Raw genomic sequence first — 23,109 nt, forward strand, 5'->3', positions numbered from 1 at the left:
TTGTATTTTTGTACATTTTATGCAATTATTTCCTATATTTTCTCTATTGCTTAAGAAAAGTATTAACTTGGGGTTCAAGGTATATTTTGTTTGAAAATTGCAGAATATTTCGATATTTTGATTGTAAAAGATTTTGTTTATCTTTCTTCATATAACAAATAAAAACTCACCACACGCTTAGCCTAGACACGAACCTATAATTTTGCTCGCGGCTGACAGGGTGTAGTGCGGAAAGTTCTAATATGAAATGAAGTTTTTTTTAATTTTTAAATGCTAATTTAAAATATTTATTCACAAATAGGCCTTAAATTAATATAAATGCCTTTGGTATGAGAATTATTAATTTACCAAAAAGTAAAATGCCATCAAGAAGGTCAAACAGTTTATTAAATTGAAGCTTAATCTTCACCAATTAAAAAAGTTTTAATATTCATTGGTATATCGATTTGAAAAACTAAAAAGGATGAAAGCTTTTTCACACATATTTTACAATTTATAAAAAATACTGCCTACTTTACGGCGAATCATTTTGAAATTTTAAAAGGTAACGGTAAAAGCAGGCAAGAGAGTCCAAGATAACCGCTAATCCACCATGCGCATGCTCCATTACAGGGTGCCTTTGCGCTCACCCTGTTGCTGGCAAACTACCACCCTCTCGACTGGCGTAACAACAACAAACACTGGCGCTCTCGTGGCCAAATCACACACTTCCTTTTTCTCGCCGAAGTGTCCTTTGGCACGCTTTTACAGTTATACAGAGCGCCGCTCAGTTTGTAGACAACGTTTGCCGTGGCGGCCCGAAAGGAACGGACCAAAAACTATTTTTCGGTTAAATAGCAGATCCAACTGTAAACGGCACCGCGAATGAGCAGCCATCCCATAATAGGCAGCTCACAACAACACCAAAAATACAAAAAAAAAAACGCAAATCCCCTCCGCATGTGTATGTGTGTGCGTACGTCACAGCCCGCGAGCGTGTGAGAGTGTGTGTGTGTGTGCGAGTGTACGGGGAAAAATCAGTAAAATGTTTATGCAAATCATGCGACAAATGTGCGCCAATTGCGTAAAATCGTAAAGTGCATTAAGTGAAATAAAATTATATAATTAAGTAGCCTAGCGCGAAGCTTTTTGGCCATTAAAGAGGAAAAAATAATATAGAAGAGGTTGCAGCTAACTGCTGCTGCTACTGTTACTACTACTCTCCCTGTGCTTCTTCTTCTGCCTGTCCTGTGCTATCGGCGTGTAGGTGTAGCGCCAGTGTGCCAGTGTATTGGTGTCTCGTGGCCAGCAGCCTGTCGGTGTGGGCGAGTGTGTAAGTGTATGCACTGTGGGTGCAACAACGTGAACGCTTCATCCCGGAAGTGATTTGTATAAGGCGAAAGCCTCTGAAATTTTGCACCCGAAACGGAAATAGTCGGTATGTAAGAGGGCCTCTTCCGCCCTCCGATATTTCGTATTCTTTATCGCTGCATTTATTTTTTTCCCATTTATTTTTTTCTGTTACCATACATGCTTTTGTTTTTATGGATTTTTTGTTTAATTTTGTTGTTGTTGTTCTTATCGATTTTCAACCAAAAACAACTGGGAAACAACATCGAACCATCCATCCGTGCGTCCAACACACATACACACTCCTCCGCAGAGACACGTACACACACCCACAATTATTTCTGGGGGGAAACCACAAACAACCGCAACTACGTAAAACACACACAGACATATGCACGGTAAAAAAAAGGGCTAGGAATTTGGAGGAGTATTTGGGGCTTCAAAGGGGTTCATTATAATAAGCATTATTAACATTAAATAGAATTAAACATAATAAAGGATATAGGATGGTACAAGAATCCTCAGTGTACTTATACGCAGGAGTTGCTCTCCTCACTCATTTAACAGTATTTATAGACAGTTTTTTTGTTTTTGCACGAAAACGAAGTTGAATTGTAGAATTTAATATGGCGGGCGGATGTGGCTTTTGAGTTCCACGAGTGCTCACCGCTCACCGTTCACCTGCGAGGCTCCGAGCGCCGAGCTTCGAGAAGAGCAGACGGCGAACGGAAAAGGCAAACTTGGGGGGCGGGCGGCTCAATGGCCACTTGAGGTGTTTGGCCTGACAGTAAGGGCATTAATCAAGGGGCAACAGGACCAAGGTGGGGACGAACCAACATCGAGAAGAAGAGACACTTGTCGGCCTGAAGTTGTCCCATGCAAATGACTAAACGTCTTCGTTATCAAATCGTCTTGCCACAAAATATTGAAATACAAAACTCCCAGCCCGAGTTAAGATGATAAATAATCAAAATTGATTGATGGCCCGAGTACAAGTATCCAATCCAATAAATTGCAATCATATTTGCGGCACAATGACGTCATCGCACGGCCATCCGTCCAGAATGGAAAAACGTGAGTTCATGGATATTATTTCCTTGTACTGTGTTTTCAACCCCAAGCCGTGAGATCCCTAGTTGTCTTGTTGTCTGTTTTTGTCAGCTTAGTTTCTTCTGTGGGGAGCATTATAGTTTCGTATTTATAGCCGCAAGTTCAACCCTCAAAATGTTGTTGTCAACATTGCACTGTCCTAATGAACTACTCTCGGGGCGTATAAAAAAAAAGCCAAGCCATGCAACGGCGCAAAAGTCGATACATGTCAGGACCTACAAAGGAAAAACCTAAAAAACCTAAAAAGGACTCTGCTTTAGATTCTCTCCTTAGTGGAGAACGGAATTTATGCAAAATTTGCATATAAAAATGGCTTTGTTTTGGTTTTTGGCCTGCATAAAATTATCTCAAAGATACCAAGGACTAATGTAGTTGAATGCCAAAATATAAACTTCTTTTATAACTTTGCTTTTACAGCTTTCGTCCAACTTTTCTTTTGGCAAACTTTTTTATCAATCAAAAGCAGAAATATGAAACTTTTTTTGTCATATCTTGGAGATAGAAGACAGAGACAACTTGGCTTATCAATAAAATGCCAAAATGTTTAGCTCAGTTAAGCTCAACTGGCTTTCATCTTCGGCTTCTGTCTGTCTCTATTTCCCAGTTTTTATCCCAATTCCCATTTCTATTTCTATATCTGCTTTTATCCTGTGGCATGTCCCTGTAGTCTTTGAAAGCTTCCCGCCTCCTTGGGCTTCCTTCTGTTCCATCTAATGCCACCGCATCCTTTTTCCAGCAAACAATTAAGGTGTCCTCTGTCATGGGCAATAAAAAAAACTGTCGCGTCAGATCAAAAATGCAACATCTTAAAATATGAGCACCATTTCAGCTTCCGGCGTGTTTCAGTATTCAGTTTGCAAGGACTCTGAGTGTTGTTCTGGTGGCTGGTGTTGTTGTTGTTCAATATTTACAACCTGATGGCGGCGATGAGGAGAACGTCGCCAAACTGAATAAAACATGCGACAATCGGCAGGCGACAATGTCCTGGCTGGTAGCAGCATCCTGTAATGCTTCTGCTCCTGCTGACGTTGATGTTGCCGTTGCAGACACGTAGACGCCTTAATGACCCAAGGGATTACCGCTGTAGACAAAGTCGGGAGCTCTCCTAACCGTGGGTGTCCTTCCATCAGAAGTCTCCAACAAAGGACAGGAGCTGGCCAAGATCCTTGTTTAAACTGTTTGGTTATTCAGCGGCGTTGTCTCTTCCAATTAGTTTCATAACCGTCAGTAAAAATGTTAACAATTTCTATTTGTAATTAAAAAGCTATAAGGGGAAGCTAAGAAAAGAGGGGCGGTAGTTGGGAGAGGGTGCGCCGGTACACTGTAAAGTTTTTCTATAAGCTTAGATATATTTTAATGAATAAACTATTAGGATTTTCTATAATAAGCTTAAATAATAAGCTTTCTTAAGTGTTTATTGTTTTAAATGTAGTTTAAGGCTTTTACAAAATATATTTTGCACTAAACAAATAAAAGAAAAAGCGTGTAAAATATACTTTTGATCTCCTAAATCTTTTTAAATCTTTATAACATTTTTTGTCGCAGTGCACAGCTGACTTACAGTGGGGCACATGGCAAACAAAATGTCAAAAGCAACCCTGAGAGCACAACAACCACCCAGTGGGGCGTGTAAGCCGCAGAGAGGGCGGCCGAGAGGAAGCACCAGGCCGCACCAGAGAGACCTGCTGAGAGTGAGAGTTGGCCGGGCGCTCTTGTCTCTCTTCCGTTTAACCCTTGCGCCTGCGCTGGTCCTGCGAACGGACAATCACAAATGTCCATTCGCAGTCCTGGCGGAGCAACTTCTACCCGCATGGTTTTGTCAACAGTTCCGTTTCTGGAGGAAGTCCTCTTTCGACCCGCTCATGCCTACCCACCTAAGGCCGACCCCACCGACCACCGACAGGCCTCTCTTTCTCTCTCTCCTACCTAGCCAGGATACGTTTTTAAGAATGAACCACATTCCCGTACGTCATTGCCTTTGATTAAAGCATATGCAAACGTTTTTTCTCCGCTTTCACATTTTTTCTTTCAACTTTTTTTTTGTTTTTTTTTTCTCTGAGCTTGAAACATGTGCCGCCGCACATACACCGTTATGCGCCGCCACCCCCCACGCCCCCAAACATTTTATCCTTCGGCAATCCTTTGGGGATTTACATTGCATATGGCAAAATCGAATTGGTTTTTCGCCGGAACCAGCTTGCCGGAGAGGTCCTGACTTGCAATTTTTGTTTGGTTTTAAAGTTGAAATTGTTTATGCGACGACCGCATAAATTTTTGCATATGGAATGCCTTTTTGCACTCGTCCTTGTGCTTGGCCATGTTTGTTTGCGACCATTTCCCTCCGGTTTTTCGGCTCTTATCCTTGCATACTTTGGCTTTGGCTACTGCTGGTGTTGTCATAGGTTTGGGCCAGTATCTGCCGGAGGATTTTAGCCAGCAGGACTGCTCTGCTCTGGCATTTGTTTAGGCAAATATTATGGGTCCTGGGAATGCTTTATTGCCCGCACGAGTGCTTCCAGGAGGAGCGGCCGGCCATCATCCCTTTCCGGCGCCATTAAAATCGATTTTTGCCATGTTCATGGTTGACCAATTGGATGTATCTTTGGCATTGGAAATGGAAGTGCCTGGAAATGGCTTTTAATCATAAGTTTGGGAGAACGAAGAGGTATAAAATATTTCCATTCTTGTTTTATTATAAACAGCTTCTGTAGCTCATGTCCTTTTAAAACTCAATAAAGCTTTCCTTAAAAACCCAACAGTTAAAAATAACTTTAATGACTTTTATAAAACAACCATTTAAATGTAATATATTACCTGAAAAACGTGTGCAACTGGCCTTGAATCTGTCCTTTGGCCACCTGCCTTGACCTCCTTGTACCGTTCCGTTTCGATGTCATCAATTATACAAAACTCGGCTTACATCAGAGACTCCATCAGGCTCAGGTTCGAGCCACCTGCTTAGCCCTAATGCGATGGCTTACGTTGCCAAATAAAAACAAAAAAAAAGTAAAAAGCCAACAAGAAGAAAATACAAACCGAATTGGATACGAAAGTGACACAAAATCCAACATCAAAATGCAAAATCCTTGACAGCCAAAAGAGGAATTACATTCGTAGTTTAAGGTTTAAGCCTGTCATTAAAGTCCGGGTCCTGTTTCCTTTTTGTTTTTATTTTTTTTTTTTAATGTTGGGTTTTTGTAGTTTTTTCGAGTTGTGTAACGGCGCCACAAAAATATGCAACACGAGAAATGTATTTCGCAGTTTGCACTTTGCGCCTCGAGGAATGCCGAGTCATAAATTTAATTTGCATATTTCAGTTGTCTGTCAAGCGACCCGGTGCCACCTCCATCCCCCAACTTCCACTCCCTCGGACTCCCTCAGGCCGGGTGGAAAAATTGCAGTTGTAATTGGGAAAATAAATTCGCCGACCCTAATGGGAAGTGCAAGTTTCCCGGCGCATTTCCTTCCTACTCCTACTTCCCACTCTATTAGTTCTAATTGAAAAGTTTTGTCGCCTGTCGGTGGCCAATTAAGCCGCATCTGTGGGCTCGGGCCCGGGCTGGAAAAGCTGGTCAGTTTCAACGTCAATCTCGGCTAGAAATTGCATTAAAGCACACAAAGTGCCGGCGAATTAAAACGTCAAAGTGGGAGAGCGAGGAAAGGCGTTACAATCTGGCCCACCAGCCAGGTGAAAAATGGTGTCAAGGAAACGGAAAAAAGTCACAAATTGGCCAGGCCAGCATCCTCGGCTAAGAGGGGCGGCCAACAGAGGCGTGGCACTGGCAACACGCATGCATAATAGAGTAAATGAAATTGAATTAAGTGCGGTTGCAAAACCACAAAATATACGCGATGCGAGCCATCAAGCTCGTCCTTTGAGGCCCAACACTGAGAAAAATACAGAATAGAAGTTGAGAAGCATCCCCTACCATTGTGGACTTGAAATCTTAAAGTCTGTATATTTTTTTGTAGTGCTTTTAGGCCAATCCTCCTCCTCTCGCTGCCCCACTCCTTAATTGAATTCTTTGGCGGAGCAGCGACAGGAGCAGCTGGAGGAGATGGCTGGCGAGAGCCCGTGGCTTTGGCAAACAAATGCGGGCTTTGCCAAGTCCGTGCTCATGTCCTGAGATCTTGTTCCACGGATTGTTTGCCCCACAGGCAAGGTGAGGGATAAACAAGGGGGGCAAGTGGCCAGAGACAGGGGCTGGGTGGCGCGTAAAATTGAAAAATGCTCTGCTTGTTTTTTAGCCATGTTTTTTTTTCCGTTTGTTTGGATTTCGTTTTGTTGCTCATTTTTTTCTGTTTGTCCCTGTTGCGGATTATTTGTACAACTAAACTTGATTTCCATATTTTGTAAGGAAAACACTTAGCCGGGGAGGATGTGACGGGACTTAGGGGAGGCCATAGGGAAGGAATTCAACATTACGTTTGTGGGTCTTCAATCAATAAAAAAATAAAAAACCAAATGCCCTCAATGAAGCCCTGATGATGATTCATAATTATTTGGTAATTCCAAAATCTGAACCAAATGGGGATGAATGAAAGAAATATTTTTTACAAGTGTTCATATCTTCTTTAAACTTTAAAATGCTTTAGTTTTTGGCTGATTTTAAAGTTCTCTTCAAGCCTTGGCATACCGTTCTTTCAAGCCCTGTCTGATTGAATGGAAACAATTTTCTTGGCATCACTTCTGGTCTCCGTTTTTAATTGAGTTTTTTCATAGTTTCTGCCATTTTCAGCCATTTCTGCTGCCCCTTTGAGCCATTCTCCTTTATTCGGATGCCAATTTTCAGTTTTGTCTTATTTTTCGAGTTTGCATTTTATTTGCCTCTATCTGCACTATTTTTTCGTCTTTTTTTATTTCGGTTTGTGAGAAATAATTGAATTTTTTTTGCCGCGTTCTATGCTGAGAGAAGGCTGGGTGCGGATGTTGGCCATCTAATTGCGACCTTAATCATTTCATCTTTTTAGCTTCCGGCCAGGTTAGTCTGTGCTGTGTGTTTGGTAATCGAAAACGTCCTGCCAAATGGCCAAATACCAGTGGCACAGCCAGCAGACCCGGGTAAATAAACTGGCAAATGTTTTCCGCTTGCAAATTCAGTTCGGTAACCGAAAAGGAGGCCGGGAGGTGGACACTCCGTAGGCAAACACAAACTTGATTTGATCCTGGCTGGCAAAAAGATGAAAAAAGAGATTCTAACCAAACAGGATTCATAGTTGCTGTGGTTCAGATGCACTTGAAAAAAAGGTTAAAGCTTTAAATAAAATTAAATAATGCAACCTGAACAACAGTGCGTATGTGTAATATACTTCAGAATGATATTTCAAACTAAGACAACAGTGCGTATGCGTAGTACATTTGAAACCCATTCAGGGATTTATTTTTTCAAGTGTTTGTTGTTTCCCATCCTGTTGCTGTGGGAGGCAACAGCTGCTGAGAAGGCTTCTGGTTTCTGGCTTTTTGGTTCACTCGAATCAAGTTAATTTGTGCCAGGACCAGGTTCTGGGTTCCAGGTCCTGGAACCCCAAAGAGGAGCCTCCTGCCGCCAGTTCCTGCAACTGTGTTAATTTTTTCGGACGCTTTTAATCGAATTTTGTTGTTGAACCAACTGCGGGCTCCGGATCGAATCGGGAAAAAGAGGAGATGTCTAGGGGCCAGTTAAAGGTTTTTTCTGGTTTGCTGCTTTTGCATTTTGCGTGTTGATCTAAGCGGTTTATTAGCCCCGATTTACAAGTAAGCTGCTTAACATTGCCCGCACCAGGCTGCCCATTATTTAATAATGAAAAGAGTCCCCCGACCCCCAAAGGATTCTCATTCCCCTAGAAAATGAAAGCTTAAAGTTGGAATATCCTGCTGGCATGGGGCTTTGTCTCATTCTTGGCTTATTGTCCTTGTTTTTGTTTGGCTTGGCCGGGCAGTTGATTTTCTTCGACAATTTAATGTGTTGACAGTTGGGAAAGTTTTGTTTGTTTTCTGGCTTTTTTCCTCGGCGCTCGGAAAAGTATTTATCAACTTGTGGTGGTCATTGTGACAATGTGACGAATTCATTGAATATGCTGATTGATTTTGTCCATAAATGATTAATGGACAGTCTTACTAAAATTGCTTTTATGGCTGTTTACTTTGTTCTCCGAGGCGTTCGATTCAATAAATAGATGCTCTTCACATGACTTATTCAAGAAATTTCTGCTCGATTCTGTTAGAAGGGAATGGAAATGGCAAAACCAAAAATACACTTGCCATTGCCATTCACACATCAAATTGAAATCAATGTTAAATGGCAAATGACAACAGCAGTGGCAGTCGAGTGGGTGGAGGCTGGGGAGCTGCCGCTGGTATGTTGGTTAAATATTGATTTTGATTTTCCACATAATTGCAATTAGTTGATGAATGTGGATGCCAGGCTGTTGCAGCCCTGTTTCCCCATTTCCTGCTCCTCTGCAACTGCCACTGACGGTGTCTGATTCTGATTAAACATGGTGTCGGAGCAACATCGAAAACAGGAACTCAGGCAATAACAGGCCCAGGATGGGGCATTCAGCTGAGCAGTTGCCACGTTCTGGTTTTTAAAGTGCCACAGTGGCAAGGAAAACCAACAAAATTAAACGAGTTTTAAATACTTGAAGCTGAAAAGTTAGCTATTTATGCTATTTAAGTATCAGATTATTTTTAGTAAAAATAAATAGCTGATATTTAATAAATAAACACTCATTTGGACTTTATTTCTCCACTGTGCCGTAGCTTATATCCTTCGTTTGCCAGCAACGCCCTTTTGCTGTTCCCTTTTTGGTTTTCCTTCAGCTCCACCGCCTCTCCCCCTCAGCCACCCACTTCGGGACGTCCTGATGAAAAGCCACTTACGCACAATTTTCACAACTCAAAAGCATTTTATTGATTGCACTTTAAGGACCCCGGGATGGAGGTCCTCCCGGGTGCCTGCCAGAAAACCAAAACACTCATACGCCACGTTGGCTGGCACAGTGCCTCAAAGAATTGTGCCACCCATTTTTTCTCTCTCGGCTACTGCGTGTGTGAGCGGGGTGCGTTTATTGACTGTCGTTTTTGAAATTGAGTTTTTTCTGCCTTTTAGACCATCACCCCCCCAGAAAGTTGGTTAAACTTCTGGGGATCTTTCCGAAAGGCAATTTAGCCCTCAAGGCTTCAGGCTTCAGCCAGATGTATGCAAATGTTGCCCGAAAAATCAAAGTCACTTTGCTCATTTTTGTTTCTGTCAGTAGCTGTTGGTTAGATAACACATTTGGCTACGGAAAATTCCTTATTTTCCGGGATACTTGGGATACTCTCTCTGCCCTCGGGGTTAATTGTGCGAGAAGGCTAATGAACGTCGAGTCCTGGCGTCATTCGACAGCAGCTGTGTACGTCCACTGCTCCAGCTTGTTAATTGTTTTTGAAATCGTTGAGTGAACATTAATAAGATGTAAATTTGATGAAAACTAGAAAAGTCTGATATCTGAGCGGGGGGATTTTTAATTGGTAATTGGGGGTTGAATTTTGGTTGTACGACTTCGGTTGTATTATGAATTCTGAGTGGAAAAGTTTAATTGCCAGCAGGATAACTTTGATTGCTAATTCATATGTTAATAGGAGGTGGCTTTGATAGTAATAAGGTAGTAATATGTTTACTTTTTGGGACTAAAGGTTTCTTTAGAGTCTTCTAATCCTTTTGAATTAAAGCCATTTTATTCAAATAACTTTCTCAACATTGAAACATGTCATCCATAAAGTAATTTATGGGAAATCAAGCCATCTCCAAGCACTATTCATTGCCTTTATATCTGAGCATTGTTTGCAAATCGCTTAATTATTGCTGATGGCATTTTATTGGGGCATCGGGCCATAAAAGGCGGTCACACCGCCTGGTCCTTTTCGGGGCCAGCATCAATAACGGCCGATTCCAACCACATCCGAGCATCCACTTCCCTTTTCCCGGTGCCTGGTGACATTCTCGTAGTTGCCACGGCCTAAAAGCATAAATTTCCCGTGGCTTGGCCGAAATCAACGCCAAATGCTGTAAACGTTTTGCTTATGATTTTTATTGCACGCACACTGGGATACGAAAAATAAGAAATACTTATAGACATTTTGCCGCAGCCTTAAGTGCGAAAAAAAAACTGAAAAAGTCTCCGCCCGAGACGACCCATGACGATGACTTGTTTATGGCAGGCGGTGGGCCTTTGCCACGCCCTTTTTCCTACTTGGAATGCCTATGTATGGGCGGGCACTTGGTTTATTTCATTACGTTTCCTTTGATGAGCCGTTCTACATATTTTTGCATTATTTAGTAAAGGATATGCTAAAAATGGAAGTGAAAAATGTATAGCATACTTTTTGGGGCAAGCATTTCCATGCACAAAGAAATATAAGACTATGCTTTTAAACCTTCCGAGAAGCACTCACATAAAGTTGAATCTTTAATAATCTTTCAGAATCTTTTGAATTAAATTATTTCCATTTCCGAAGAAAGAAAGGAGACCCCTTTAAAGTGCTCTGAGTATCTAATATGCCCGATTTGGCCTTATCTTGCTGGTACTTTTTTTTTTTTTGGTTCTGTTGGCACTTGCCAAACAATGTCAGTTTTCAACTTTTAGCGCATTTTTCAAATTAGGTTAGCGGAACACTGGCAGGGGACGGAGGTCCTTGGCTGTGTGTGTGTTATTTTTTTGTGTAAGGACGTGATGGTGTTGGCCCCAGTGAAAGTTTCATATTGTTTCTGGCGGAAGGGATAGGGCTTGATGGTAGGCTTGTTAGCATCCTTCCTTCCTGAACTTCCTGCGCCACAGTTTTCACAGCTGCTGCCCGTTTAACCTTAATGGTCGGGCCAAAACCAGGGCGGCACCCTTACACCCTCATATCCTTACAGCCTTGTACCCTTCCCACTGACTTGGCCCCGCCCCTTATTTGCGCACTGTTTCATTTTGATGTGCACTTATTTTTCAATTTGTGCGCGTGGGCATCCATCTGCCTTGTCAGTCACTGGCTTCTTCCCAGTGTCCCACTCGCGGGGCCTCCTTGCCACTTCAACGTCATCTTGGAGAATTATCAGAGACTGCGTCAGCATCTAAATTTAATGTTTACCTGCCCCCCCCGCTCATCTCCCTGCTGCTCTCCCCGACGGGTCTTTGTTCTTGGCCATTCGTAGTTGGCCAAGTTTTATGCTCGCTTTTTATGCCACCACGCACCGTTGAGCACTTGTTGTTGGCGCTCAGTGTTGCTGCTTTTTAGTGCTGTCCTAATGAAATTTTTAAACGATTTTGTCTCACTTCATGGCCGGCAGCAGATTGAAGAGCTCAAATAGCAGAAGAATTTCAACAAGGTTGAATTCAATTGGTTAGGATATTATAGTGAGGGTTACACAAGTTTGTGACTAACTTCCTCTACTCTTCAAACTCCAATCCTATCCTAATAATAATCACATTATTTTATATCATAAATTAATTAAAACTGCCTTTAGTAACTCTTTGAAATACTCCCTCTGGTAATTAACAAAATGATTATCCGTTCGCAACACGAGGCTTCTCCAGCAGCCGTATTTTACTTTTAATTAAACTTAATTACGAAATAATTGAAAAGGAAACACTTCAAAGCGCTAAGATTATTACGAATTTAAATGAACCAGAGCACAAAACTATACTATAGTGTGGTATAGCATAGGAGTGTGCGTTTCGCACCTGTGCAGGTGTGTATGTGTTGCCATGGCAGTGCTGCTGTTCTTGGGAAGCTGTCTGGGCCATAAATTTACACTCGAAATGGCTAAAAGGAGAACTAAGCAGCAGCCAGGTAAGCGCACGAGCACAGCTGGAGGGGCTTTAATTAGAACACCTGACTAACTAAAATACACACAGGACATACATAGTACACAGCATCTCTATTACACGAGCACGTAAAATAGTTATCCAGTAATATAGTTAGTTTCCATTTATTTCAATTAAAAATTCAGTTGGCCAAAGGGGAACATACATAAATATTTATTGCTAATCACATTGACCTTAGACTGCCTCACTAACTAAACCTGTGTTGCCTTCTCTCTCTCTTGTTGCAGGTAGTGTTTGGGCGATGAAGTCATGTGGAAGTGGCAACAAAGTAAACACACAACCTCAGCCATGGCCAGTACAATTATAGGCGAAAGTTAATTAAATGCTGCATCATTTGCAAAACTGCAAAAAGGAATTCTTAACAATCGCAATAAAACTTTTGTCGAACAAAAGTAATTAAAGGACCTCGCACCATTACCAATACCAATACATAGTCGGGCCCACATTGCCGCTATGCGACAACAAAGTTGCTAAGAGCCATAAGGACGAAAGGAGTCGAGAGGACTAGGTGGCAGGAGCAGGAGCAGGTGCAGGCCTAACGGCAGGGACTGAGGAATCTTGTGCATGGCCAGACGCCAGCTAACGTTGCCAGCCGCAAACAGCTAACAGGACGAAGGACGAGCCACCCAGTCACGGCCAGCAAAATGCAGAAGGAGAACAATGTTACGGCGGAGAATTGCCAATTTGTGGGGCCCTATCGCCTTGAGAAAACTCTCGGCAAGGGTCAAACGGGTAAGTGCTACGAAAAAGGCTTATTTGGTCTGGTGGTTCAAGATAAAAATAATAACATTTTAAAGAGATTTTTAAAAAGAACAATAAGTACGATGATTTTTTTAGTTATTAAAGAAAACATTGTCAAATGATTCTACGATATATAAGTATACCTACTTAGTTAAACTTTTGATTCTAGGTACAACTTGTCAAGTTTATTATCCTTTCTATAATAACCCCTAGAATAACTAATAGCTCAAAACTATTGCTGCCAACATCTTTTCACATAGTTTCCTATTACTCCCCGAACCACTTGGCCAGAATCTACTGTTACCGTTACATTATAGCCACATTGTCCTTACTGCAATCACGATTTACCATTACTCCCTTTTCAGGACTCGTCAAGTTGGGCGTGCACTGTGTGATTGGCAAAAAGGTCGCGATTAAAATAATCAATCGCGAAAAACTGAGCGAATCAGTGCTAATGAAGGTAAGTGCCTTCTGCGGGGTCGAAGGTCATGACTCGGTGGAAAGTTTCTCCTACGATTGTTGCCTTTCATTTCATTTTATTGTTTTTGTTTTTCTCAGTTTATGATTTTGCTTTCTTCGCTTTCTTTTGCTTTCCCCGCCGTTTGTTTTTTCGTGTTTTGTCTTCTTTTGTGGCGGACGAGTCGTAAAAAATTGTGACAATAAAATTTGTTTTGTGGCTTGTTGTTTTATGACTCGGGGCTCCTTGAAAGTGTAATAGGTAGATGTCAGAAGAAAAACTTAAACTTTTAGTAAGGTTCTTACAGATTTTTTGGGGCCACAATTTTATGCAAAAGTGAGAAAATAAATCAAAGATTTATTGATTCTTAAAGTGGACTTAAAGTATTGATGGTACTTTGTATAAAAATTATAAAATTCATTAAAGTAATCATGGATATAATCGATGTCCTGCTATATTCGGAAGCCCTTCAAGTCCCTGGTGAGGACTCTTAATAGATTTCATTAATTTTCCGAGCCGCCTCCATTCATTCGATTTCTAATAAAAGTCAATGCGAGGCTCAACTATTTATCTCTTTGTTGCCGTCATAATAAAACCATACAAAATTATACCCCTCCTCTTCAGACCACACCACAGAAAAAAATGAAAATGGTGCACTTTTTGTAGGACATTGAAAGGACATGGGACAAATTAGTGCGTGCGACAACAAAGTAAAACAAAATTGACAGACTGGGTGGGGGAATGGTTCTTTTTTTTTGGGTTCAGACATGTAGGACAATCCAAATGCAAGGTGGTGCTTGAGGTGAGGACGGTGGCGAGGTGGGGCGAGCACTGAAAAGGATCAGGGGCACAGGGTGTAAATGAGTATAAAGCACCGCCGATGATTGCGTGTGGTGTCCATGTTATGGGGCCAGCTGCTCGGGACACGCAATGAGAAATTGGACGCCATTCGGAGGACAACAATGGGCCATTATGGCCGGCTGAAGAACCAGGGTCTTTGAATGCATTGCCAGTGCACTTTAAGAAATAGAATCAAATAGTTTATAGTAGAGGATATAAACATATATTAAACTATTAAAACTAGCTTTACAGTATTAGACTTATATTTTTCTTAACTTATAAGTTCATGATTTTTAATAATTTTATTTAGAAAACCCCTTAATTTAAAGTGTATTTCAAAGGATCTATAGAAACCTGACGCTATTGTCGATAAGTCGATTAAAATCGTGTGTCGGCTCCCCAAACACACTCTCTTCTTTACTTTCTTTTTGCAAAGGTTGAACGTGAAATTGCCATAATGAAACTAATCGATCATCCGCATGTCCTTGGCCTGAGCGATGTGTACGAGAACAAGAAGTATCTGTACTTAATATTGGAGCATGTATCCGGCGGGGAGCTCTTCGATTACTTGGTGAAGAAGGGCCGACTGACGCCGAAGGAGGCTCGCAAATTCTTCAGGCAAATCATCTCCGCCCTGGATTTTTGTCATTCGCATTCGATTTGGTAAGTCCTTGCCCCCGTCCCTGTCAAAAAAAAAGGACTCCTCCCTAAACTGTAATCAATATTCGATTATTCGGTTTAACAGCCATCGAGACTTAAAGCCGGAGAATCTGCTGCTGGACGAGAAGAATAACATTAAGATAGCGGACTTTGGTATGGCATCCTTGCAGCCAGCCGGCAGCATGCTGGAGACATCCTGCGGCAGCCCCCACTACGCGTGTCCTGAGGTCATACGGGTAAGTCTCGCTTGAATAATGGTTATAAAATTGGTTTCCAGCCAGCTACTCTTTCCACTCCTGCTTGCCGCTTATCTGTTGGTGCGGCAAACGCATAAACGTCAATCAAGGCGAACTTTTTAGCACATTTTCAAATGCACGCTGCAGGACGACCAGGAGCAGGAACACCAAGGGCGCCAGAAGTTGCAATGGCAGCATCCTGGGTCTCGCTTTCCCATGCAAATTTTGTCAGGCTCCCTTCTATGCAAATGCATCCCGTGTCATGTGCGCATATGATTTCCCATCTATCTGCTGGGGGAGACACTGCTAGAAAAAAGGGGACTCTTAAAGGGTGTATCCTTCAAGAGGGAATCAAGTAACCGAAGTGTAGAAATGCTTATTAAACAGTTGATACTTAAAGATATGTTAGTATAATTAGACTCCAGACTCTTTTATTCTAACTCCTTAGAATCCTTTTCTTTCAGTGCCCAGTGCATCATTTTCTTTACGCAGAAGCTTCACCAAGATCCTGCTTGATGCTTCGTGCTCCCGTGTCCGTAATAAATTCATAAGGGGAATTTTAAAATATTTCTCATGCTGCCTTATCATATATACTCCGGCTGGGTTATAAATCTGGCTCGCTACGTGATGTTTAGCTTATCTATACCGTATATATCCGTTCCTTTTATAAATATTCAACAGTCAAAGCTCAGCTGGGAGTTGCTGTAGTTTTTCCCCCAACTCCTAATTGATGTCTGCTAACCGAAGCTGTACCAGGCAGATTCTGGGAAAAACCTTGACAATTTGTAGGGGAAAATTGCGTGGAAGAGGCCTCTGTACTCAATCACTTAAGTGGTCGTTTATCAATCTTTGGCCAGGGGTTGGGGTTGGGGCTAGGCCACAAACGAAGCCCCAAAGCTGGTTTAGGGTTACCGACGTGTCGGCAAAAAAATTTTTAGCCTGCTTAATGGAGTGTACCCAGGACATATAATCTTACAAATTGGAGTTTCTCTAATTGGGATATTTTTTTAAGAAATAGGTGCTTTGTTTAAAGTAGCAAAGAAAGAGGATCTTCTTCAACCTCAAGCCTAAGCAACTTTAATTATTTTTTAATAGCTAGTAATCATCATACGAGTTATTTAAAGTCCTTGTAATTTTTTCTAAATACCCAAGACCTATTTACTTTGTGGTAACTGGCCCGGAGTGGAATTCACATATTACCAGTCTATAACCAACAGTCGTGCTACAATTACACATTGTAGTGGCCAACAAACTGCGAGTCATTGTGCCATTTACCTGGCAAGTCAATAACCGTCCCCTAGGAAGCCGCAAAGACCGGGCACGGGAGGGACAGAAATGGAACTTGGCATTTGATGGACACGTCAATGGACGTCAACGAGTTTAACGGACCGACCGAACCTACATACTCCCTTCCCAGCTCTTTCCCTTTTTCCATTTAATTCTTAAATAGAAGGCAAGAAAACTTTTTAAATTAGTAAGCATTCAGTGTTGGGTTTACGGCTTTGGCCATATGGAATGTATATGTATGTAGTTTGATACCAAAAAGGGTGAAAGGTCCTAACGATTTGGGGCCACGCACAAAGGGCCAATCGAATTTCGAAATAATCAAACTGAAAGCAAACATAAATGAAATGTCGATCCGAAAATCGAACCAAAAAAATGTCTCAATCTTTGATTTTTTTGTCCTTCTTTCTTATCCTTACAGGGTGAGAAGTACGATGGCCGCAAGGCGGATGTCTGGTCCTGTGGTGTCATCCTGTACGCCCTGCTGGTGGGTGCGTTGCCCTTCGACGACGACAACTTGCGCCAGCTGCTGGAGAAAGTCAAGCGCGGCGTCTTTCACATACCGCACTTTGTGCCGCCCGACTGCCAGAGCCTCCTGCGGGGCATGATTGAGGTGAATCCCGACCGGCGTCTCACGGTGAGTCATTCTCCCAATTCCCCAGGAATGCAGTCATAACTGGCTATTTTTTCATAAATAAAATTTGGGGTCTATTGTTAAGGAGTATCTTTTATATTTGGTTTTAGTTTTAGACATTTTTTCTATTTATTTTTTAAATTTCAAATTAAAAGAAACCAATTAAAAATAATGTTTTTTATTGCATCTTATCCAATAACATATATCTTAATAAACTCCAATTTCCCTTTTCATTAAGTAATATATTTTTTTTTGGAGTGCCATTGGTGACTCATTTTGTTAGCCACCCTTCCGGCGGTTGTTGGTTTTTTGGGTCACCAGCTATTTACCCATTCCTCTCCCTCATTTGGTCTTCATCCCCCCTCTGAAAACTGTTTTCGCTTTTTATTCCTCACCACTGGCAGTTGGCTGAAATCAACCGCCATCCCTGGGTCACAGCCGGGGGCAAAGGTGAGCTCGAGCTGGAGCTGCCGATGATGGAGGTGGTGCAGACACATGTCATTCCCACAGCCACCGCAGTGGACCCGGATGTGCTGAATGCCATTTGTTCGCTGGGCTGTTTCAAGGAGAAGGACAAGCTCATCCAGGAGCTATTGAGTGCGAGGTGGGTTTTTGATATTTTTTAAATTTTTTGATTCTCAAATTTTGTATCTCTTTCTAGTCACAATACGGAGAAGGTTATATATTTCCTGTTGCTGGAGCGCAAGCGGAGAAGGCCTGCTTTGGAGGATGACGACGAAATTGCCCAGAAATCCCGCAGCGAACTGGATGCAGTGGATCCTCCTCGAAAGCGTCTAGACACATGCCGCATCAATGGAACCAATGCACCCAGCTATGGACAGATCTCAGAGGGATCACCGCTCACGCCCAGACGACAGGCCTTCAAGTGAGTTTTAAGATTAAAAATATTGGAATTATTTCTAATAATTGTTCTCCTTACAGCTTCCGGTCGTACAGCAGCACCCGCAACCACCAACGCCGCTCACCCACCACGGTGTCCTCGTCGGTGCGGAGCTCCTCATATCACAGTCCCACGCGGTGCAACTCCCCGATGACCTCCGCCCAGCAGCAGGCGAATGCCATTTCCCGACCCTCCTCGCCAGCGGCCGGAACCCGACACTCCACCTATGGAGATCGAGACCGCTCCGGATCGGTTCATCACTCCTCGGTCAGCCGGACACCGTCACACAGTTCCCAGAAGAGCATCGAGGGCGATGTGGTGGTGGTGCGGGAGCCGCGTCTCGAGCGGCGGGACTCGCTGCGTCAGGAGAGAGGTGGTGGAGCGTCGCGGGAGCGAGGGGATTGCGGTATGCCGCCGGGCAGTCCGGGCGGCAACTCCAGTGGCTCCACGGCCGCCTCGCCGTCGGTGCATCATCGTGCCAACTCAGGTCCGACCATTGCCATTAGTATGTTCCACGATCCAGAGTCGAATAGTGGTGTGTGCATGCCCCGTAGACCCTTTGTGGTATCCCTTAAGTGCTCCCAGGATAATGATTAACATGTTCCTATTTTTTGCTTATTTTTCCACAACAGTTGTGAATCCCAATGGCTCTCCGATGATGAACAATAGTAGTCCGGGCATGCCAGGCTCGCCCTGCAACACGCCCGGAGGACAGCTCTGGAAAACACGACTCACCAACATCAAGAACAGCTTCCTGGGCAGTCCGCGTTTCCATCGCAGAAAAATGCAGGGTATGTCTTGGGTCTGATTATGTTAATTCATGAATTATATTAATGTTTTTCCTGCTTAGTTTCTGCCGATGAGGTCCACTTGACTCCCGAATCATCGCCGGAGCTGACGAAGCGTTCTTGGTTTGGGAATCTCATCACAACCGAAAAGGACGAAACCTTCACTATTTTGGTCAAGGGCAAGCCCATTGCCACGGTCAAGGCGCATTTGATTCATGCATTTTTATCTGTGAGTTGGGTTTTCATATTAAATGACCCATGGACTATAATTTTGAGTACTTTTAAGATGGCTGAACTCTCGCATAGTGTGGTGTCTCCCACATCCTTCCGTGTGGAGTACAAACGGAATGGCAATGGACCCGTGATGTTCCAGCGCCATGTCAAGTTTCAGGTAAGTGGACTTCCCTACTCCCAGGACGAGCTTCACCTAATGGTTCTTGTACATTTTTTTAGGTCGACATCAGTGCCATTTGCAAGCAAGGTGACATAGCAGATATGTTGTTTGCTCTGACATTTACGCTCCTATCAGGTAAACAAACCATAACCCCCAGCCCCATTAACAGCCTAAATATAACCCGTTGCTTACGCAGGTAACATTCGGCGTTTCCGACGCATTTGCGAGCACATCCAGTCCCAGGTGTGCTCCAAGAGGTTCCCGGGTCCCAGCAGTCCGCCAACGGTGACCACCGTAACCCAGGCCGTGTCCGAGAGTTCCTCCTGCGGATCGGTGTCCAGTGAGAGATTATCCTATAAGCGTCAGGTGGTAAGTTTTCTTAAAAATTTAAATCTTTGTTTAATTTTTAATAATTTTTTAAAATTTATTTTAGATTGAGAATGATATAGAGAACGATTCCATATTCTCGTACAAGTCCGGCAATGGTCGTAGAGCTTCTACCACTAACAATAATAATGCCAATCCCGTTGACATTCCTGGCAGTCCTATTGCAGTGCGATCTAAGTAAGTGTATTTGGAAAGGATTATTAATTAAAGTATTAAATTTAACTAACATTTTTATAAAATTTTTTAGCTCTGAGACCGCTGAACACGAACGCAACCGCGAACTGCAGAGTGAGCGCCAGGCGACAACGATGTCCGGTAGTGCAATCGCATGAGAATTATTTCTCTGATTTAGTTACATTTTTCTCAAGGATATTTGTTTTGACATGGCACTAGTCAACTCTAAGCCCAGCAACCAAATAACGTACTTTAACTAAGCAAACGAATCAGCACACCAGCTGACAAAACAACCAACTTGAAAAACAGTATTTTTTCTGAAATACGAATAGAGCCAGAGATTTTCAACATAATTCCAACCAAAGCAATAATAGGAAAATTTATATACACTAACAATGAAATATATGTAATTCAAATAATGAACCAGAAGCAGAATCAGACATTTTGAATGCCGAATCGAATGAAAAGAACTTTTTGCTAGCTGCTCTAGCTTTTATCAGAAAACTTGATTTTCTAGTTATTGATTTTTTGAGTGATTTTTATTGTATGTTCTTTTTGATGGACATTGTTGCCGCCGCGCCTAAAAAGCTTGCAAATAAAAACACCGTGTAAAAATATACAAAAAAAATGAAAAAACAAAATTAAGACGGATAAACATAGCACTTAGCCTAAGTCGAACCAGTTATGCTAGAGTCATTTTCTTTAATTAGTATAGACCTCGTATTTAGCTACGCAGATGAGGATACCTACTCGAGAAAATACGCTGACAATTTGTATAGAGGATGTATAAAGGATATTATGCAAAATGCACTGATCTTTAACTACTAAAAATTAACAAAGGCATAGAGAAAAGAAAGTCAACTTTTGCATTAACGTAGCGTTGCTGTTTTTTTCTAACAAATCAAATCGATACAACTATTTTGCTAGCCATAATCGAAGGAGCAAGATGAGAACGCAACTATTTTTCCTAAAAACACAAACAAAATACTAAAGTAAATGAATCGCGTAAACTTTCAAACTTCAGATATATGCATATATGACGATCAAAAGAGTGTTGTGCGGTAGATGAACTCAAAAATCAGATATAAACCAAGCTTAAGGCAAAATAAATTAGAATTAAAATTAATCTTGGATAATGAATAATGTATAAAGGAATGATCGGCACCGCACTTGGATAAATTAGACATATAAAGCACCTTACCAGAAACAATATATATTTTGCATGGGCATGACATAAAGCTTTCTTAACCAGTACTTGTATAAAATCAATTTTGGGACGAAATCTATATCTAGTATGTATAGTGTATGGAAGAGGGATTGTACAAATTGTTGAGTTGCACCAGTGACGAAAATACCTAAGAGAGAAATTCGATTGGAGTTTGTATATTTTTTGTATCGGAGTTCGGTGTAGAGCGCGCACTGGCTTGGATTAGACCAAGCAAGCTGTCCACGAATGCACAAATAACCTAACATAGTTTTTCTCTCAGTGTAAGAAGCGTGTGTCGCCCGGCAACCTGGCAACCCCCAATAAACAATCACATTGAATCCTAACCTCCCTCAACCTACCTTACTTTTGAGTGGTTTTCATAGAATATAGTTTTATTTTGGTTCTGCTTTCTTTGCTTTATAACGACACATACGATAATTTGAAACTAAAAGACTTAAGAAATTGACATAAAGCTAATGAAATCCAACAAAGAACCGTCCATTTATCCACTTAAAACTAACAAAAATGTAGTTTCAAGCTGCAACTCAGCAATTTGTGGAATCGACCCGGCGACGAGTGTAAAGCGACAACTGATTATATGTATGTACGAATAATACTTAAAAGGATATAGTTATTTAAACTGTGTATGACAGCAATATCAAAATAGTCAAGGGACGATTGTAAGAGGGCAACAGTACGATACTAAAAGTGATTAGAACAAATATTAAACGAAAAGTTAATGAAAACAAAATGCTTCAATGATAGATAAACCAAAATCGCGTAAAATATGCAATAATGAAAGAATACTTAATATATTTAATGACTATTGAATCAAGTACTTGAGAGAATACACAAAAACTTAAAACTCGAACAAAAAATCATACAATAATATTGAAATGGAATTACTTTTTAGCATTAACTAACAATACATCAAGTTATTTATCGCTCATCAATATGGAAGGTACTCGCGAGTATACTCTATAACGCATTTAAGCTGAACATACATTCAAAATTAAGCTCACCGATTTGAAGAGATGGCATTACCTATATTTATACATGCATATATCATATACACATTGATCACGGAAATCTTTATATACATACCATATTATATTCTGTATTTACTTTCTTATACAAGAAGAGAACAGTCCTCCCCTGACTTGTACCCAACATATACGACTTATACATCTATATGCATCACCGACACTCATACCTACATCCATATACATATATTTACATAAAAGCGCATTTAATACCAAAACCAAAATTGTAAAAATTGTATTTTTCACAACAATCTACTTAGAATAACCACAAACAAACTCTGCATACTAAAACTGACATAAAAAAAAGGATAATTGCTTCATATAAGAAATGAAGAAATCTTAATACTCAATGCTGCATTATGCCACGCCTACCTTTTTACCTTAACTGAAACGCCTATACTAACCTAGAAGATCAACCAAAATTTTCGCGCTCTTTTTCCAAAAAAAAAACTAAATTCTTAAAAAAAACATAATCAACCACCAAACCCAACTAACTCATTTTAACTGCTTGGTCTTAACTGCACGAGCAGCGAATAATTGCGCCGAGATAATTTTATATGCAACGTATACATATTTCTATCTATAGTATATATATATATACACCCCGATATATATATACATAAATATATATATACACGACAGCCAGCGCTTCACTTCAAATGCAAATGCAATCGCAAACGCAGTGCAATGGAGAAAATGTTTATTACACATTACGAAATAAACGATTCGAATACTTATTAAAATACATTTACATTTAGAGGGTAATGTTGTGTATTGTACTACGCTTTTTACGTTGTTCGTTTGTTTTCCACCTTCTGTTTCACACTAAACACATTATTATATGGTAACATTGTAATTAGTTCTGCAAGTGACTAGGGCTAAGTTATATACTGCATTGTGCGCTTTGTTTTGTATCCTTCGGATATAGGTTGAATTATTGTATTTTGTAATTTAATTTTAAGCGTCTAAGCTGGCCAGGATGGCGACAGGCCGAAGGTAAGCCGGTAATGAGATAACAAATTAAAACCAACAATTGTAAAAGAAACCAAAAAGAAATCAACAAACCAAAGGAAAGGATAAAATAATAAAC

At 41.3% G+C, this 23,109-nt stretch overlaps 1 protein-coding gene across 1 annotated transcript; it reads left to right on the forward strand.

Moving 5' to 3' along the window:
• Window positions 1-678: 678 nt before the first annotated feature.
• Window positions 679-21,342, forward strand: sff (sugar-free frosting). The gene is made up of 16 exons (XM_017242999.3): window positions 679-1,417; window positions 12,501-13,005; window positions 13,380-13,474; window positions 14,748-14,974; window positions 15,057-15,207; window positions 16,913-17,128; window positions 17,530-17,729; window positions 17,787-18,011; window positions 18,068-18,561; window positions 18,659-18,817; window positions 18,877-19,043; window positions 19,101-19,205; window positions 19,268-19,343; window positions 19,405-19,577; window positions 19,642-19,772; window positions 19,843-21,342. The coding sequence occupies exons 2-16, from the start codon at window positions 12,918-12,920 to the stop codon at window positions 19,925-19,927; spliced, it is 2,592 nt and encodes an 863-aa protein (XP_017098488.1). The 5' UTR covers window positions 679-1,417; window positions 12,501-12,917; the 3' UTR covers window positions 19,928-21,342.
• The last annotated feature ends 1,767 nt before the right edge of the window (window positions 21,343-23,109 follow it).

This window comes from Drosophila bipectinata, chromosome 3L, assembly GCF_030179905.1.
Source record: "Drosophila bipectinata strain 14024-0381.07 chromosome 3L, DbipHiC1v2, whole genome shotgun sequence".
Taxonomy (NCBI): domain Eukaryota; kingdom Metazoa; phylum Arthropoda; class Insecta; order Diptera; family Drosophilidae; genus Drosophila; species Drosophila bipectinata.